Genomic DNA, 20,029 nt, shown 5'->3' with positions numbered 1-20,029 from the left:
CCTTGGTGGCTATTAAATAATTTGCCTGGAAACTCTTCCCTCTTTTTTTCTCAGTCCTGACATTTATCTGTCTTAACAGCGCCATGTGTGAATACTGGCACCATGGAAACCCATCTTAATGAAATGGAAAGACTTGTCGTTTAAAAAAACAAACAGAACCAACTACCCATGCCTCCTAGAGTCCTGCCAGGCCAAAGGTCTGCCCTCCACTGGGTCAGCTGCTGAGCAGGCAGGCGGTACCCGCACCACGGGTTTAGTCGTGTCAAATATCTTACTAGTAAAGAGACAGTCGGCTGCCTAAGATGTTAGTCCTTAAAAATGTTGGCAGGCAAGGAAATTCTGTGTTTTCACTTCAAGTACATCTTGGAGCTGTTTTATTTCAAAGCACAGTTTATCAAATTTAACCAGTTAAAATGATGTTTTGAGGCTGACCTAATCAATGACTGTCTTATGGCTATAGAGTCCTATTTCAATATTATATGATATAAAGGGCTTAATTTTATGTACCCATATCTATGGACTTAGTTTCCTGCTATCTTTAGTTACCTCACTGGGCTTGCTGGTGTACACTGCCCATGTAAAACTTCCTCAGGGAATGAATGCCCTTACTTCTTTTTCTTAGCAAAAACAAGAGATAGAGAAAACATAGTTGTTTAAAAAAGAAAGAAAAAACCAAACCAAACCCTCATTCCATTCAGAAGATTTCTGTTCATCTTTCTTTGAAGTCAAAGGGTAATATAAAGTTTTGATTTGCAACAAAATCTGAGATTATCCATTAACCACTCTAGCAGGCCTTCTACTGCCTTTCAAATGTACATCTAATTTTTAAAGGGACCAGGCTCTTTTCTTTGTGTTTACCTTTCAAAAAGTATATTTAAGTAGAATGGTCTTTTAGAGTTACGGAGTAGCTGTTCAGATGTTGAAAGGATATATTCTTAGAAATTAAAACTGCATGCAAATGAGAGGCAACAAGCTGAAACCGCTAATCTCAGGAGTGAACAGCATGTGAGCAGAAGTGCTCTGAATGCAGCATCTCTGTTGGGAAGTAGGAAGCTGCAGAAATCATTCTGAATTCCACAACCCCTGAAAATATTGTGTAGCATTTACTATCCCATTTTTGAATGTACTGTGTAAATGTAAATGATACAGGTCCCCTGTCCCCGCCAAGAGTTTATTCTCTTAGACACAGAAGGAGTGCACGTGACTACCTGTTGCCCACCTTCTTTTCAGCTTGATGGTGTGGATCTGAAGAGGAGGGCAGAGGATCAGGGAATCAAATGCTCACAGACAAGGACAGATGATGACTGCTGCCTGGAATCTGTTAATCTCCCAAAGGGCGTAGTAACTGCAACAGCAGTGGATGATAAATATTGTCATTTTGTTTTTCTTCCTCAGTCCTGCAAAGGCAGTTGTAGTTTCATTAGTCCCATAGCCTGCAGTGCTCTATTGGGCCTGGTTTTACTCTGCTTTCCTGGCCTTCCTAAAATACTGCCTTTGTTAGCACTTGGTACTTGAGTCAGTCAGCTGTTCCCACAAGTCCACTGTCAGAAATAAAGTTATCTTTGTTTTACGTCTCCTGTAGTTTCCCTTCTTTCTTAACTACTATACCCCCAAAGATGTATAGTTTAAATTGTATATACCAAAGTTTTATCATGTTTTTATGTAATAAGTTACATAAAAGATATTAAACAAAAACGACCCATCCCCTTAAAAAATTGTGTGTTTGGAAGGACAGTGAGGCTAATGACCATCATCGCATGGCCAAATAACACAATCTTAGAAAACAGTATACGTAATTATTAGACTTTTTTTTTTTTGGCTGCACTGTGCGGCTTGTGGGATCTTAGTTCCCTGACCAGGCATTGAACCCGGGCCCTCGGCAGTGAAAGTGCTGAGTCCTAACCACTGGACCGCCAGGGAATTCCCTAATTATTGGGCCTTTTGGACCAGTGACCTCCTTGTTTTGCAGATGCATAGCATCACTGGATTTCAGGGGCTTCCGTAAAGAAAGTGAGTTGGGATTCCCTTCTGTTGGGCCATCTTCTGTTGTGAAACCATTTGTCAGGGAGAAGCTTGAGTTTCTAATGCACTTACATCAGCTGTATTGGACCTGGTTTTGTACTATGGCCACCCCAAACTGAGCTTCCTTCATGGTTGACTCTCTGACAGCCAGAGGACTCAGCCTGGGATCTCAGTGGAAGAACACTATCTGATGTCTCCAAATGTCTGGCACTGAGGCTCCCTGTAGGGAAGAGGTAGAGAGGGGAGCAGCCAGGGCTAGGCCAATCCAGCAGGAGGGTCACTTTCTTAGGCTGCTGCCCTCGACCTCTCAAAACAGCTCTGCCTCTGGGCTCTAGTGAGGGGGGAGGAACTTCTCTCTTCAGTTGGCTGGTCAGAAACATGTCATCTGTAGAGAGAGGCTGAATCACCATTTACTTGAAGTGGGGATGGTTAGGAGGAAAGGGGGTAAACTGTGAGCTAGTGTGTCTTTCTTTCACCCGTGGATAAAGAATGAGCAGATATTATGGGATTTAAGTTCTTGGTTATTTTTGGATAACAAAACAATAAATAGGGTTTCACACAATCCAAAAATGGCTTCTGTGGTTAGCGAAAGTTGTTTGAATGATGGAAAATGTTTCAGGAGCAGGCAGCGTTCAAGCTGTCAGTCAGCAAGGCTCTGGTAATCCCTGAGAGGTGTGCAGCCCTGGAGTAAACAAATGTTTAGAATAGAAACAAAAGACTAATTCCCTAAAGGCACTTACACATTTGGATAAAGTCCACTTTAAACCACTGCCGTACGAAATGGCATTATCCCCTGTGTAGATAGTGGCTTCTAATATAAGCTTTGCATCAATTTAAATAAGTTAGGTTAAATATGGAAACATCTGTTCAACATTTTCATGTCCCTTTCCATGTGACTCTTTATTGGAAATAATCAGTTTTGCCCAGTGTTCATGCCTTCTGCTAAACTAAAATGTGTGCCAGTCTCCAGAGGATAGAGAGATGGGCAGGGATTCGTAGAATAGTTGGTGGCAGTCATGGGAGGCCCAGGCTGCAAGTAGAACACGCCAGCTTTCCTGGGTACTGCTCCCTCACCAAGAAAGGCTCTCTAGGACCCAGAGACGCAGCATCCCCAGGTTCCATTCTCCAATCACCCAGATTCCCTTACTTCTGACAAAAACCCAAAAAACAAAACCAAAACAAACCTCAACTTTATTTTGCAAATTTTGGCTGAGGGTGGGGAAGGAGGTATTAGAAGCCGTAGTTCTTGCTTTACTTAAACAATGACAACAATAATAAAATTCAATGAAATAATGCCCCTTATAGCTGAAGAAGTAAGTTTCCACTTAAGCGTAATTTGAATTTACCAAATTTACCTTATTTCAAGAGACCCAAAACATTTCACCTCATTATTTCTTTTAAGGATTACAAAGTGTAGAGCAGGGGGAAAAAATAAACCACTAATTAAGGATAATAGCAGTTTGGCAGGCAGGTGTTCTTAGTTTCATCAAAAGAATGACTAGCATATTCAGTCTTATTTGAATACTAAAGAATGTCTTAAAAAGTTATTCTAGAGCCTTTGGGTGTTTCCTAAAGTGGATTAATACATCAGAGTCTCGATTCAAATTCCAAATAAAGCTGATGAATACACATAATTATTATCTCACCTGCCTTAGATCAAGTTATTCATTTTCTTCAGAATTGAGCTGGAATCCATCTCTGATAAGGACTTGGAGGAATTAGCCAGTTTGAGGTCACTTTTATCAATAGCTGTTTTATCTTTGTGGCCACAAGTGAATTTCTTAGACCAGCACTGTTCAATAGAAATATAATGCAAGCCACATATGTAACTTTAAATTTTCTAGTAGCTATATTTTTAAAAGTTAAAAAAAAAACCAGAAATGAAATTAGTTTCATAATGTATTTTATTTAGCCAATATAGCCAAAATATTATTCTAACATGCAATCAGTGTTTTAAAATTATTGAGATATTTTGTGTGGTTTTTTTTCCACTAAGTTTTCTAAAAATTTTTTTTTGTGTGTTTTACACTTAAAGCACATCTCAGTTCAAACTAGCCACATTTCAAGTGCTGGATAGCCCACGCGTGGGTAGCACCTACTGTACTGGACAGCACAGTGCTGACATGGTGAGGCTCGGCAGCAAAGTAGGGAGGCTTTACCGGTCAAACCAGGAGTTTGAGCTTTACCCTGAAGGCTGTGGGGTCATAGCAGAGCAGTGTTATTTTTAATTTTGAACTTAATCAGGTGGTCTCAGAGAATGCAGGTTAGAGATTCAGGAGTGGGGGCTGTAGCATGAAGCACGTTAAAAAGGCTGTTGTAGGGGTCCAGGTGAGGAGTGATAACCCAGACTCAAACACCGCGGGGGACATGGACCAAAGGAAGAGTGTCTGAGAGATTTAGGAGGTAAAATCATCAGAACTGGGTGGTGACTGCTGGATCTGAAGGGAGGGAGGGGGTAATCTAGGATGGTTGTCCAGTTTCTAAACCTGGGTAGTTGGGCCAGCAGTAGTGGTGGTAACTGAAACGGAGGGAGGCAGGCTGTGAGGGGGTGAGCGCGGCAGGGTACCAGCTGGGCCATCGTGCTTTCCGGCAAATTTGCTTTGCAGGCTTTCAGAATTCAGGCCAGCGTTTGGTGTAGGGGACAGTGAGTCTGATTGTTTGAAACAACTGTTTGTTACAATAGCTCAGTGATTTCAGAGAAAGCAGTGGGAGTACAGACATGCTTTTTCTCCTTGCTGTGAGCACAGATAGGTGATCACTGAGAAAGTGGAAGCGCCGAGCAAGAGGTGGAAAGCGTGGAACTTAGGGGCCGTGGGAGCAAAGCTTGTGTTAGACGGTGGGTGCTGAGCCACAGGTTTTGTCACCCATTATAACACCTGCCGGTCACACTCCTTTTAAAACATTGTCGGGTTGTAGATTTGCAGTCACTATTCTAAGTAGACTGTAAATTGAGGGAAAAGGTCCTTTAAAAAACAAAAGGCTAAAATTAATATCACTCTTAACTGTGTGTCAGGCACTAAGTTCTTTACAGAGGTATTTTATTTAATCTTCACAAGCACCCTCTTGAAGTACTGTTGCTGTCCGCAGTTTACAGACAAGGAGACTGAGGCCCTAGAGGTTAACAACTTACCCAAGGTCACAAGGCTAGCAAGGAATGGAACCAGGACTTAAATGCAAACATTCTCTCTCCAGGCCTTTCTTCTTTCTGTTAAACTGACTCGTATTTTTTTCTGTTCTAATGCCACACAAATAGGCAAATCCTCAGGCCGAGAACCTTATGCTTTTATCCTGTAAGCTCCAGTATAACTTATTTCAGTTTGGTTCAGGTCCTCCTAGAAGAGACGAAACTCCAGAATTGAGCCTTAAACTGCCTTTCAGGGGAGCAGATGATGGCCGGATCCTTGGGCGACCTTGTGAGGACAAGGTGGCACGGTGTGTTCAAAGGTCTCTTCCTTTAGCTCATGGCCCAGTGGTAACTGATAAAGGGTGTGCTGGTTACTTTTTATTAAAAATGTTTTTTAAACCCTCTTATAAAAATTCTTATTTCATTTATAAACAAGCGAAACCATGTTAGCTTTTCTTCATGTGTTCTCATGAAAAATTTTATAAATTTTTTTTACAGAACAAATTTTATAAATATTTGAATTTGGAAGGGGATGAGAGTCCATAACATGGTAGAGACACAAAGGCATTTGTACAAAGCTTCAAAACTTGTCCAGTTTTCCTACCATATTTAGTGTGGCTTCTTTCTCTTTGCTCTACAGATGAAATATGTGAATGAAAGGTTTCAAGATGAGAAAAATAAGGAGGTGGTTCTCATGTGCATTGGCATCACTTCAGGAGTTGGACGGCTGCTCTTCGGCCGGATCGCAGATTATGTGCCTGGTGTGAAGAAAGTTTATCTACAGGTACTTTCTTAATAAGCCTTTTTTTCCTCCAGCAAACTTATCCTTATCACCTAATGGCTCATTATATGTACTTATTTGCTTAAATTCTTCTGTAAAAATGAGAAATATTTTCTAGAACTTAACTTTTACAAGCAGTCTTTCAAGGGCAAAATCAGTTATGAGTTTTGGGTTTTCAACATGAGAAATTGGCGAACAAACAACAGTCTTTGTCTTGTCATGGAACTCCACCAAACCAAAATGGTTTTTGCCCATTGCTTTTTCTAAGAATGCTTTATTTTTGGCATAGTTCTCATAGTCACGTGCCTTTTGCAATACCCTGTGAAATTCAGGGGTGTGCATGTCTTTTGAGTTTCTTTACTGCAGATTGCCTCCTGGGTATTGTGGGGTGTGCTATTCCAAGATCACGTCGACACTTATTTGACAAGTATTTAAGTGACTCCTCCGTGCCAGACACTGTGCTAAACGCTACAGATGAAATATGGTCTGTGTGCTCAGTAGTTAATGGTCTCCTGGGAAGACAGATAAAGCAGTGCTGGAGCACAGTGGAATAATGGTATGCTAGATGGGTACCATGGAAACATAGGCGCAAAGCATCTAAACCACTGGAGGAGGTCTGAGCAGGCTTCCTGGGCTGGTGGAGTGTTAAGAGGTGAGTAATAGTTAAATAGATAAGGAAGACAGAAAAGGGTGTTTGTTGCAAGCAGAGGAAGCCACATGGGCAAAGAGATGTTAGGTCTGGGAAACAATGTTTGAATGGACTAAAGAGAGAATAGTAGATTGATTGGCTGAGGGATAGGCAGGAGTCAAGTTGGGAATGGCCTTTATGAGCACAGAAGAGGCTGAACTGTATGCTGAAATCTACCAGGAGCCATTAAGGATTTTAAGCAAGGGAGTGACATGACATGAGTTGTATTTTATAAAGCTTAACCTAGTGACTGTGAAGGGTGGAATGCAGAGGAGGAAGGGCAAGAGTTCAGACAGTCACAAAAGGCCACATATCGTGTGGTTCCCTTTATATGAAGTGTCCAGAATAGGCAGATCCAGAGATAGAAAGTGTAGCTTAGTGGTTGCCAGCGGCTGTGGGAAGGAGGGTATGGGGAGTGACTGCTCCTGGGTATGGGGTTTCTTTTGGGGTGATGTAAATATTCTAAAACTAGATGGTAGTGATGGTTGTACAATCTTGTTATTAAACTAAAACCCACTGTGAATTGTGCACTTTAAATGGGTGGGTGAATTTTTTGGTATGTGAATTTATATTTCAATAAAGCTATTATTATTATTTTTTTAAAAAGCGGAGGCACAGGGACTAGTTGGAGAATACTGAAATAGTCTAGGCAGGAGGAACCAGGGCAGAGATGTTGGGATCAAAGAGGGATACAGGAAATGAGAATTCTGTGGAGCCACCTAAGCTGGGTCTGAGATTTGTGGCTCAGGTAACAGTGGAAGGTTTTGCTATTTTATCGAGATCAGTAATTCAGTAGAACAGAGTAAGATGATGAGTTTGTTTTTGCCATGTTACGTTGGTAGTGCTTGTGGGAAAGCCAAGTTGAGTTTGGAGCTCGTGGGAGAGCGTGGCTAAGAGACCTGTGGGACTTTGGCATTCGTGGGCTTGTATGGGGTGAGTAGAGCGTGTGCAGGGGACACTGAAAGGGAGTGGCCAGACTGGTAGGAAAAAAGCAAGGCACATAATGTTTCCAGGCGCAGGAGTGGTCAGCAGTGTCAGTAACTAGTGAGAAGGCAGGCACGTTAAAGACTAATAGGTTTTCACTGGATTTAGCAGCAGAGGGGAGTTTCAGTGGAGTGGCAGGTGCAAAAGACTGATCATGATCAGCTGATTAAATGGAAATACAGGCAACTTTGTCAGGAGCTTGGCTGTGGAAGGAAGGTAAAGGAGAGACAAAAGGGGGGCTTGGGACTGGGGATTGAGCACGTCTGTTCACTGTAGAGATGAGGGGCAGTACCTGAGCAGGGCCTTGAAGGAAAGGTAGAACTTGGGCGAAGGACATGGTTGGAAAAGACATTTATTACAGATAAATTGCCTTTAATTGATTTGAAGTAGTAACCATCACCATTTACTGAGCACTTCCACGTGCCAGACGATGAACTGAATGCTGTACGTACACTATCTTCTTTCCTCCTTGCCCAGCCCTTTGAGGAAGGTACCGTCGCTGTTTCCACTTATGGATGCCAACACGGAAGAACAGAGAGGCTACCTCACTGTGGGTGTTTGTGTATAGGGCCAGGCAGAGAGCCGCAGGAAGGAGTCTGGTCACACAGCTAGAAGGAAGTGCAGACAGCTGGTAGAGTGCTACTTTTTAAAATATTCACTGTGTTAGGATCATTCCCCCTTTTATTAATACCCAACTGCTGATATCCCTGTCGAACACTTAGCAGAACATTGTCTTGTTCTCAAGTGTCAAGGGAGCCCTCTAATGGAAATTGGTTGTATTACAGACTTTTGGCTTCCTTTCATTTATTAAAATAAAAAAGGAGTGCCCATTGTGCCCCAAGCACCAGCCCAGACCCTGGTGGGGGTGATACAAACAAGACAGACGTGGTCCCTGAGTTCCTGGAGCAAGACTTGAGGCAGGAGAAAGCTGGGCGTGAGTGGGAACTCAAGAAGACAGGGAGAGTGGCCTGGGAAGAGGTTGGGAAGAGCAGGGCATGGGAAGAGGAGGGCCCAGATTAAACAGGGCCTTGAAATCCCTGATGCAGACATTTTACTTGAAGCGTAGTAGGTCTTTGTTGGAGAATGACGGGATTTTACATTTTAAAGTCGCTGTGGTCGCTCTGTGTGTGGAGGCTGTATTACTGGGAGGGAAGCAGGAGTGCTGGAGGGAGGCAGACCAGTTAGGAGGCCAATACTGTGTCCCGGGTAGAGGCGATGGGGGCCCAGACTAAGGTGCTGTGATGGATGAAGTCATGGTATGTTTTACACATCAGCACTTTACTCCGGAACAACTATAACTTTAGAAAGTTTCCCCCTACAGGCAGGGCAGTCGGGTCACTTACAACATATTGGGGGCACATATGTTAGTATTTCATGTGATTTATGAAAGAAAATATAGCCTTTCCTAGCTTGTCCCATGTTTGGTCTGCAGTTACACAGCAGTGCGTTAAGAATCAGTAATTTCATTTTGGATGAAAGGTTAGTCACAGCCTGGCTTCTTTTAGGTTGCATCTGATTTTTTTCATCCAAATGTGGTGCAGTGTGTGTAGCACCTGGTAGTACGGGCTGAGTCACAGGCGAGATGACTGCAGTCCAGCCCGGGGAGGCCCGCGGAGGAGAAAGGCGGCCTTCAGTGTGTCCTGTGCTGCTGGGAGCCACCGACAGCACAGGGGCCAACGCAGGCCTACCCTACGCAGGCGGCTGGGCTCACCACCCCGCTCTGTCCCTCCTTTTTCCTGGCTTCCCTGCCCCAACTCCCAAACATTCAGTGTGGGTTTTGATTCTTGGCTCTTTCTTTTCTGCTGCAACCAACTCCAGCTCTGCCTGTTTGCTTATTCTTCCTTCTCTCCCTCTCCCTCTCTCCCTGCCTGGCTGTCAGCCCTTTGGCGGCCTTTAAGGGTTGGAATGCTTCTGCTGCTTACCTTCCTCTCCTGCCTTTCGTTGGTGCTGTGTTTTCTCAGACATGCCTGCTCCCTGCTTTCGTCTGCTACAGCTCAGCCTGGTGGGGCCATGGCAGTTCCCCTCCCTCTCTGTCCCCATCACACGGGTTCTGAGTAGCCTCCGGGCCCAGAACACACTTCACAGCCTCCCACATGGTCTACTTTTGGGGCACAGTCATCTTGGGTTTGGGAGGCTGCAGAGTAGAAAAGCACAGGCTCTGGAGTGTGATATGACTTGTCTCTAGATCTGGCAGAGGGCTGTGTGAGGACTCATGGTGACAGCTTGCTTGCTTGCTTATTTATTTATTTAAATTTATTTATTTATTTTATTTAATTTATTTTTGGCTGTTGGGTCTTCGTTGCTGCACACAGGCTTTCTCTAGTTGCGGCGAGCGGGGACTACTTTTCGTTGTGGTGCGCAGGCTTCTCATTGCGGTGGCTTCTCTTGTTGCGGAGCACAGGCTCTAGGCGCGCGGGCTTCAGTAGTTGTGGCTCGTGGGCTCAGTAGGTGTGGCTCGCGGGCTCAGTAGGTGTGGCTCACGGGCTCTAGAGCGCAGGCTCGGTAGTTGTGGCGCACGGGCTTAGTTGCTCCGCGGCCTGTGGGATCTTCCCGGGCAGGCAGATTCTTAACCACTGTGTCACCAGGGAAGTCCCGGTGACAGCTTATTTAAAGTGCCAGCCCAGAGTGGATCATTAATAGATCCTTGCTTTTATTGTTTTAGTATTCTATTAAATACTGAGGCAGATCCTGGTTTGGAACAGGTATCAAGAAGGAGACCTTAGTTATCCTGATTTGGGGATCTTTGCTTATAGGTAACAGAGTTTAGGAATATATCTTACACTTCTGCTTAAGAGTTCTGAATTTAAACTTCCATCAGGGTCCTGGGTTCCAGGTGTTTTCAGCCTAACAATTCTAAATGCCGAGCAAAGAGATAGACCGAACTGCATTATATAGAATAATGATGGTTAAAGAAAATCTTTGCAAGGGTTCCTGGAGTACTTTATTAGGAGAGGAAAGGCTGTGTCCTGGTATCTTCTCAGTCATCTTTCTTAACTTCACAGACCTGTCTTCCTAGTCACCATTAAATTACTGCAGATTTGTATGTTTAATATGTAACTGTTTCAAAAGTGTGAAATTTTCAAAGGTTTGTAAGTTGTAACTCTAATGACAGAATAAAAAACTTTGGGTTTAGATCACTTTCCCATCGTGTCAGATTTCTCTGTGCCATGGACATACTGAAGTGTGGACGTCATATCCATGTATGTAAAGCAGACAAACCCAAACAACATGTGTGTACACAGAAGAGGTCTAGGAGGCTCACCAAATTGTTGAGCGGTTATTCCTGACGAGGAAAGTGGGAATGGGTTGAGGGTGGGAGGGGGTTGAAGGGAGACTTTCATATATTATTACTTTATATATTTTTCTAAGGTTTGAAATTTTTCAAGAATGTATTCATGAGTTACTTTTGAAATTCAGAAAATTTTTTTGTAATTTAGAAAAACTAATCACTTTTGGATCCAACTTCCTGTGTAAGCTTCCTCTTCTGGTTGAAGTAGAATGAACTGATCAGCGTTGTCCAGTTTTCTTTTTTTTGTTGTTGCTGTTGTTGTTGCTTTTTGTTCCCTTTTAGCATTTTATGTTTTCCTAAAGATACATTGGGATAAGGTACATGTTTTACCAAACATAAGCTATTTCCCAAATGGTATCCAAATATTTAGTAGTTCCCCAGCCTGAATAAGGAATCAGACGATGATTCTCTGTTCTCGCCTGGGCTGTGGCACTGGGGCCAGTTCTCCCTCCAGGCAGAAACGGTGGTACTCACGTGCTGTGGGGAAAGTGGGACAGACTCCCTGTGCGGCATTTCCAGAGAACTGTGTGCTTTAGAAGAAGCCAGCCACTTGGCTGTGCCCTAAACACTTCCCTTTAGTGTGATGGACCTGCAGATCTCTGCTGCCAACTACTGGGTTCCTAGCCAGAGGCTCTGAAAGTCTGGAAACTTTATAGTGAATAAATTTATAGGAGCAACCCTTGATTCTAACTGTGGCCAATTGTGCGCCTGCCTCTGAAAGTGCCTTCTGCTATTCAGGTGCAGCTCATTTTTCCTCTTCAGTCATATACTTAGATTCCTGAGCAAAACTTCCCCTGACAGTTCTCTAAAAATGCTCTCTTTGTGACAGAAATGGGAATGGTAATAGCAAAAAACACACATTGTTTTTTGTTTGTTCTTAGGTACATAAACTAACTTAAGCGGGGGGGTTATTCTTCTAGAGCCTGTTAAATTATGACAGAAGATATTTCCTTGTATGGTTTTAAGAAACAAAAGCAAGGAAGACATCTCAACAGTCAATGCCTTATTAAATGTCAGTGCCAGAGCCTAGAAGAGGATTAGGAACCTTTGAGTCTCTTATTTAAATCTAACCAGAGCTACTGCGTTTGGTGTGGAAAAAAGATTGTATGTGATACTAAATTTATTCACCTTTCAAACTGGGGCCTAGTATCTACAGATCAGTAGATGTTTTGGGAAGTGATGAACCTCCTACACGCAGTGTGCTAAACCTTGGCCTGTGCTCCTTGTGGCTCAAATGTCCCTGCATGTGGGGACTATGTATGTCCTCACCAGCTTGGCCTGCTTACCTCCTAATTTAGCTACATTTGGGGTAGTTACATCTGCTGAGAAAGAGCAGTGTTTCTCACTACTATAGCTACAAATAAGGCAGAAGTAGCTAGGTATTTTCTGAGAAATGCTAAAGAATAAATGTGTAAATTTCTATAAATTCAATTCTTAAAGAAAAACCAAGAAATTTTACTTTTAAATAACAACTAATAATTTTTATTAAACAATTGTTATTAAAATTTAACAGTTTTAAATATTTGAAAAAGAGAATATAAATTAACATAATTTGAATTGAGAAAAGGAGAACTTGCAGTCAGGTAAAGTATTAAGTAATATGCTCAAAATATATAATAATAAATTTGAAACTCTTATATGATTTCTTTTTTAAAAAAATCCATTGTGTATCTATACACTAGCAATTCTTTTTTAAAATAATTAATTAATTTTTGGCTGCGTTGGCAAAAGGCAACGAAGATGTTGCTGCCCACAGGCTTTCTCTAGTTGCGGCGAGCAGGGGCTACTCTTCGTTGCGGTGTGCAGGCTTCTCATTGCGGTGGCTTCTCTTGTTGCAGAGCTTGGCCTCTAGGCAGGTGGGCTGCAGTAGTTGTGGCACTTGGGCTCAGTAGTTGTGGCTCATGGGCTGTAGAGTGCAGGCTCAGTAGTTGTGGCACATGGGCTTAGTTGCTCCACGGCATGTGGGATCTTCCCGGACCAGGGCTCGAACCCGTGTCCCCTGCATTGGCAGGCAGATTCGTAACCACTGTGCCACCGGGGAAGCCCCTCTTATATGATTTCTTACAAAACTGACCAAAGAACAAAAATTTGAAGGGGCCAAAAATGGATAGAAAGATCAGGATAACTACCATAAGTGCCTCGGTCTCATGTTACATAAATTGGTCCAAGAAAACATTTGTTTATTGAGCAAAAATGACTTTGTGCTAAGCTTTCAACAGTCACTCTGGTTGTCTTACCTTGGAAGAGATTTGTTCTGAACAAAATAGTAAAAGAATAGGAAGCACATTGAAAGCTAACCTAGTAGAATTACAGTTGTGTGGTTGGGAATATTTGGTATACGGCTTTACCAATTAAACGCATTGCATCTGGCCCCGTGATGTCCTAACATTTTACTCCAGGTTCTCTGGAATTTGTAATGATAGATACATTTCTAAGATTCAAGTATTTATCTCCTTTTGTGTTTGTAGATAGAGTAAAAATGTATCTAATTAATAATATTAGGATTTGTCTTTATTAGTTTTTCAATAAAAATAACTCAAATCTTCACTTACTTGCTAGTTTCAACCCACTTTCTACATTCTGATTTATCTTTAAATCTCTTTTTGTGTAGATGGGCAGCATCAGGGAGTCTTTTTATCAAGGTCACAGAGAGCTAGAACCTGGTCTGTCCCTCTGAGCCTTATTAGTTCTTTCCAATCTATAGGCTGCAAACCCAGTAATTACCCACCACTAAGAAATTATGCTTACGCTTTGAGGGAAATTGGATTGGAGAAAAGGATGTTTAAGTAGAACATAAAAAATCAGAATGTGGAGATTATCTTCTTTAGAAAATGTGAAGTGCCAGACTTATTTTTCAAATAGCCGACTCAGAGTCTTAAACTAATTATAATTCTACCATAAAGCTATATTTTAATAATGAAGAAGAAAAATTGACTCAGCTATATAATATGATGTTGTCAAAAAGTGACCAACTTGGAGTTTAAAACCTTTTTCAAGAGTATGTTTCTTATTGTGGCGTCAGCGGACAACTTGTGTCAAAGTCACCTGGGGAGCTTGTGAAAATCACCGTTCCCAGATCCCTGTTCCTCAGGTGATCTTGATGTGCACTAAGGTTGTGAGGGGCTGCCCTGAGGCATGCAACCAAGCTTGGTATGCCATAGACGTGCCTAGTGGGTCCTGGGAAAAACAGAGCAGATGAAGACGGTGATCCAGATGGCTGCTTTATGTGGCCTCTCCCTTCCTCCCCAGCCCCACTGTCATCGGAGGGTACCCTCTGGAAATTGTTCCATCGTTCCCTGCTACCTACTGCCCAGGCAGACCATGGGTTCCAGGCTGGCTCCATCCAGGGTTACTAAACCTCCCAGCATCATTTTCTTCATCTGTAAAATGGGGAAAACATTAGTACCCATCTCATAAAATTGTTATGAGAATCACGACCTAAAGTCCTTAGAAAAATGCCTGGCATTTCATAAACATTAAATAAATAATAGTTGCTATTATATGAATACTTTTTAAAAAAGCTGATTCTTTTTAAAACATTTCTTCCACTAATGAGTGAATGATCCAATTTTAATTAGTTCTTTGCCTAAAAAAGCTATTGAATTGGCCACTCCTTCCTTTTTTGTACCCACCATACTTTGAATATACAACTACAGCAACATCTAGAACACTTCATGTGCATTTATGTATTTACATGGTCATCTCCCCACAACCCAAGGGTAGGAACCAGATGTTATTCACATAGCACCGTACACAGAACATAGCACAGTAGCTACCAAATGGCAGGGAAAATCAAGTGTTTGATTCTATTAATTACTCTAACGCTAAAATGAAAGTGTTCAGTGGTGCAAAATACTTCTCAGCCTTAACTCTGGGGTGCTTAAATAGGGTATATCTATGACTTAGCATCAAAAGACATAATGTTTGAAAATATTCTTTGGTAATAATAGTCATTGATTTATACCGTAAATAAAACTGGATTATATAAATTAGTTCTTAGGATGTTATAGCAGAATGTGTTCACTGTTTTCACTGCATATTATGCATCATATATTTCCTCTGACAGTCAAAATTTAATTGGAATTTGAATAATCAAAATTCAGTACACATTTATAGAATATCAAATCATAGTTACTTATTTTAATCTCTCTCACTTGATCTACCTATGCTCACCATGTCTGGAATATTAGCAGGCACTATATTCTAAATTGATTATTTAAATATCTAAAACTTACATCTCTGTATTCTTCAAACTAGAAGTTCTGTGATGTGAAGGAAGGATCTGGCTGGCATATTTTCATTATGCAAAGGACTAATACCAGTAAAGTGCATTCAATTTCAAGGGTAAAATTTTTAAATCATGTCTGATGAGTGAATTTGAGCTGATATTCAAAGAACAAATATGTATTGAGCACTGACCAGGTACAAGATCCTTAAACGTTATAATATGTAGTTCAAAGATGACTTTTGTACAGATTCTGATCTCAAAGAGCTTTCAGCCTGGAAAGAAAAGTAAGTATATACAAATCATTACTTTTGGGCTTCCCTGGTGGCGCAGTGGTTAAGAATCCACCTGCCAATGCAGGGACACGGGTTCGAGCCCTGGTCCGGGAAGATCCCACATGCCGTGGAGCAACTGAGCCCGTGCGCCGCAACTACTGAGCCTGCACTCTAGAGCCCATGAGCCACAACTACTGAGCCCAAGTGCCACAACTACTGAAGCCCATGCGCCTAGAGCCCGTGCTCTACAACAAAAGAAGCCACTGCATGAGAAGCCCACGCTCCGCAATGAAGAGTAGCCCCTGTTCACCGCAACTAGAGAAAGCCCGTGCAGCAACGAAGACCCAATGCAGCCAAAAAAAAATTTATTTAAAAACAATCCTTACTTTCTTCTTGTCCCTTAATGGAAATATTGAGAAAGTGCCAGGGGAACTTGGGGGAGATGATTATGGGAGTTGATTATGTATATAAAATCAAGGTGAACTGGGCTGAGGAGGCGACTGACCAGTAACCACTTAGAAGTCCTAAGCCTGTTGCTCAGTAATCGTGACGTTCACTTTTCCCGAGAGCAGAGTTGACATTGTGGTGTCTGTCCTAGGTCCTGTCCTTTTTCTTCATTGGTCTGATGTCCATGATGATTCCCCTGTGCAGCGTCTTTGGGGCCCTCATTGCTGTCTGTCTCATCATGGGTCTCTTCGATGGATGCTTCATTTCCATTATGGCCCCCATTGCCTTTGAGTTAGTTGGTGCCCAGGATGTCTCACAAGCAATTGGATTTCTACTCGGATTCATGTCTATACCCATGACTGTGGGCCCACCCATTGCAGGTAAATTATATTAATTCATAGCATTTTCTACTGTAGGTCCTAAGTCTCACTTATATGTTAAATATATTATGATTTATTGGTTTCTGGTGTCTTGCTTTGTATGTGCCTTATCTATAACATTTTTAATAAGACCAGCTGTAGATGGCATGTTGGAAAAATTTGCTGATGAGTCCTCTTATTCTTACTGATATCTAAAACACTCAGTGAAATGTGTAGCAGTTAGGTTCTGGACTTTGAGCTTTCAGAGTTCCTATATTTCACTTAGTATGTGTTTTGGAGGAATAGCAGTGTGATTTCTTTTTAGGAAGAGGTGAAGATTCTGAAGGATTTCTAAATATGTATGCTTTGTGTAAGAGATCATAGCTCCCTGAGAAGTAGTTAATGAAAAATAACACTTAGTAGAAACAACCCAAATGTCCATCAGCAGATTAATGGATAAACAAAATGTGGTATATCCATACAGTGGAGTATTATTCAGCCATAAAAAGGAATGAAGTGCTGTACTGACACATGCTACCAGGTAGATGAACCTCAAACATGTGCTAAGTGAAAGAAGCCAAATACAAAAGGTCCCATATTATATGATTCTATTTCTGTGAAATATCCAGAATAGGTAAATCCATAGAGACAGAGAACAGATTGGTGGTTGCCAGGGGATGGAGGGAAGGGGGATTAGGGAGTAACTGCATAATGGGTGTGGAGTTTTCTTTTGGTGTGATGAAAATATTTTGGAACTAGAGAGAGGTGGTGGTTGTACAACATTGTTAGTATACTAAATGCCACTAAAATGGTTAATTTTATGTTATGTGAATTTCACCTTTAGAAATCTTCTGAATGATAGTATAAAGATGTCTCACGTTCAGTATTAGTTGGTGCCACTGTAAATTATTATAAGATTTGATAAAATTATTATAAAATTTAAATGTATGTACTATCATCTGTGTCTGGTATCTGAGTGGCTCAGTGAAAGTTCAGTTCAATTCATTCTCATATTCAGAACCACACGTATCAGCAAATTTGCCAGTTGGGAACCAAGTCATGTATCAAGCAAGCAGAACCACTACTGAGCAGACCAAATAAAAGATAAGTTCTAAAGATCACCGTCTCCTTTTAGGGAAAACCCTCCAGTCCTTCCCCTCTCCCCCAGGTAATACACTATGTTTACATCTTACAAGCTTAGTTTGTTAGGGTTTCCAAGTCCACAGCAAATTACAAGCAGCACTTTCGTAGAAATGGTGTTTGCTACTAGAAGTGACTATAACAGATCAAGAATGAAGGAGTTAACAGGAAACTTTCAAAGCAGGCAGAAGAACAACAGGAGGTTCTGAGGGATCATAGTATTACAACCAAACATATTAATTTGTTTTCATAAGGATGAAAGGTTCAGTTATATGTGGAATATTCTGATTCAGGGGATAGGAAAAGCATATATTTAGATATGTTGTATATTTTAGGTTTCTATTTGGAATGACTGTACACATTTTTTTTTTTTTATGTTGGTACTTACCTGAACAAATCCTCAGCTGTTTACTTAGCAGAGTCAGATATTCAGTACAATGTGTTCCTAGAACATTTCAGATAACTTAGGTTGTATAGTAAAAGTTTAAAACACTAAGATAACTTTTTAAATCTGGATTTTGTTAGAGAAATTAGGAATAAGGAGTATTCTGACAGTTTTTAGAAGCAGAGCCCTAGGATCTATTAGAGTACCACACATATATTCTTATATTTTCCTCCCATGTGCTGACAAACCTCAGTTTCTTTCCAAAATGTATTTAACAACCTAGTTTTTTTCATCCTGACTCTTAGATTTATAATTTTTCATGATTTTGGATTATACTTTTAAATAGTTTCATGTTATTCCATAAACAGGCCCAAGAAAGGTTTGAAATGTAGACATTTTGAGGTCTGTGTGTATGAGAGAAGTTTCAGCTTGACGGTCCGTCCACCTTCAGCTAAAACGGGACCTTTACACCATGTGTCGGAATATCCCAAATGGCCTCTGAAGGGCTTTGAGAAAGCCAAAGTTTGGTTGCAAATATTTTTTCCATGTAATATCTTGGTAGGAAAACTCAGAGGCCTGTCACAGACTTGCAACAAGATTAAAGAAATGCGATCTTTTCCTTCCTCATATCAGAAAAAGTTTATATTTCAGACCCATTTCCTTAAAAATGTCTGATATCTGAGATGTTTGAACTAGCCTGCTGAGATGAAGATACTAGGTTGGCAGTAGGCCATCAGAGTGACTAATCTGAGACCCCAAGAGCCATACTTGTTCTCTCCTGGTGACAGTTTTTTCCCTTCCCAGGGTTACTCCGTGACAAGCTGGGCTCCTATGATGTGGCCTTCTACCTCGCTGGAATCCCTCCCCTTATTGGAGGTGCTGTCCTTTGTTTTATCCCATGGATCCATAGTAAGAAGCAAAGAGAGATCAATAAAACCACTGGAGGAGAAAAGATGGAGAAAATGTTGGAGAACCAGAACTCTCTGTTGTCAAGCTCATCTGGAATCTTTAAGAAGGAATCTGACTCTGTTATTTAATGTCTTATATACCTCCACCAGACTGGACTTGCTTTTAGAAGTTTAAGCAAGTTTTCCTTTTATATGAATTGCAAATTTCTTATTTTTTTAATCGCATCCTAGGAATAGCACAATAATCGGGAAATAGAACCCTTATTACTACAAGAACCATTTTCTGCCACTGAATAGCTGTCCAATATTTCCATGAGTCTGAGACCAGAGACTCAGACTCAATTTCATGTACAAGAAAACCTGTCTGAAAGTCAAATACTATGAGAATATGAAGCTATCTCAGTAAAAAGTAACTTCAGAAACTGTGAACGCTATTTAGCTTATACAAATATTTAAAAATACCTCAAGCTATATTGAAAGGGTTGCAGTTTGGTTAGGACTGGAAATATTGTTTGTCGTCTCACATGGTGTTTTTAGTTTTGGTATCTCTGTTTTAATTTCTTCTGCTATTTGGAAACAAAATTTAAGCCTGGATTCTAGATAATATCAGATCTACTTAAATCTCAAGTCTATGTTAAAATTGCTCGCCTGCTCTTAAATAAGCTTTGAAAGTAAGTTATTCTGACTTGCTCCAGTGTCAAGGGACCTCCTTGGAGTAGGTACTGACAAGGTGTTCAGAATCAGTGTGTGAGATGAACAGGAATGAACAGAATCCTGTTCATAAGGGCAGAGCAGTTCAGAAATCAGACATTTCTTCCATTTACATTTTTCCCCTTTGGATTTGCAGTGTGTTTTACTCAAGTAGCCAGAAACACCCCAGATTTCTGAATTTGTTTAAATTGTAACAATAAAGTAAAATAGAAGAATTGAAAGATATTCTGGCATTTTAACTTAGAATTTTTCTGACTTCTGATTTGTTGCACTAGGACCTGATATTTAAACAAAGTCTTACTGAGCATGTTATCAAGTTGCAGTTTTAGGCACAAATGGGAAAAAAAACATCTTTGTGAAGAAAATATCTATTTCTGATAGAAAGAATTGCTCAAATTGGTAAAACTTTTTGGCAAAAATTTGCGTTCATATGTACTTATCCTATTGTGTTCCCCTTTAACATTGCCTGTATTTTAAAAAATATTTTTATACACAAATATAAGAAGGCTATTTTTGAGTTTTAAAGACTTAAAATTAAAACCGAAGTCATGGCATGACCCATACTCATCTAAAAAACATCAGAACACGTCCCTCATCCCTGAAATTATATTTTAGTACATTTTTCTTTCTTATTTAGGTCTTTCTTTAAGTTAATATGTGCAAAGCATATTTAAATCCTAAATACATATGT

At 40.9% G+C, this 20,029-nt stretch overlaps 1 protein-coding gene across 1 annotated transcript in view; it reads left to right on the top strand.

Annotated features, from left to right (window-relative positions):
- The window catches only part of SLC16A10 (solute carrier family 16 member 10), a 132,223-nt gene extending 112,659 nt beyond the window's left edge, over positions 1-19,564 (top strand). Inside the window, exons 4-6 of the mRNA XM_068551067.1 lie at positions 5,787-5,930; positions 15,987-16,215; positions 18,524-19,564. Coding sequence (XP_068407168.1) covers positions 5,787-5,930; positions 15,987-16,215; positions 18,524-18,756 — 606 coding nt within the window. The 3' untranslated portion in view covers positions 18,757-19,564. The remainder of the gene's footprint in view (positions 1-5,786; positions 5,931-15,986; positions 16,216-18,523) is intronic.
- Positions 19,565-20,029: the final 465 nt, after the last annotated feature.

The sequence above is a fragment of the Eschrichtius robustus genome, chromosome 9 (assembly GCF_028021215.1).
Source record: "Eschrichtius robustus isolate mEscRob2 chromosome 9, mEscRob2.pri, whole genome shotgun sequence".
NCBI classification, from domain to species: Eukaryota; Metazoa; Chordata; class Mammalia; order Artiodactyla; family Eschrichtiidae; genus Eschrichtius; species Eschrichtius robustus.
The sequence above is the reverse complement of the archived record's forward strand: the minus strand, read 5'-3'. Positions and strand labels throughout refer to the sequence as shown.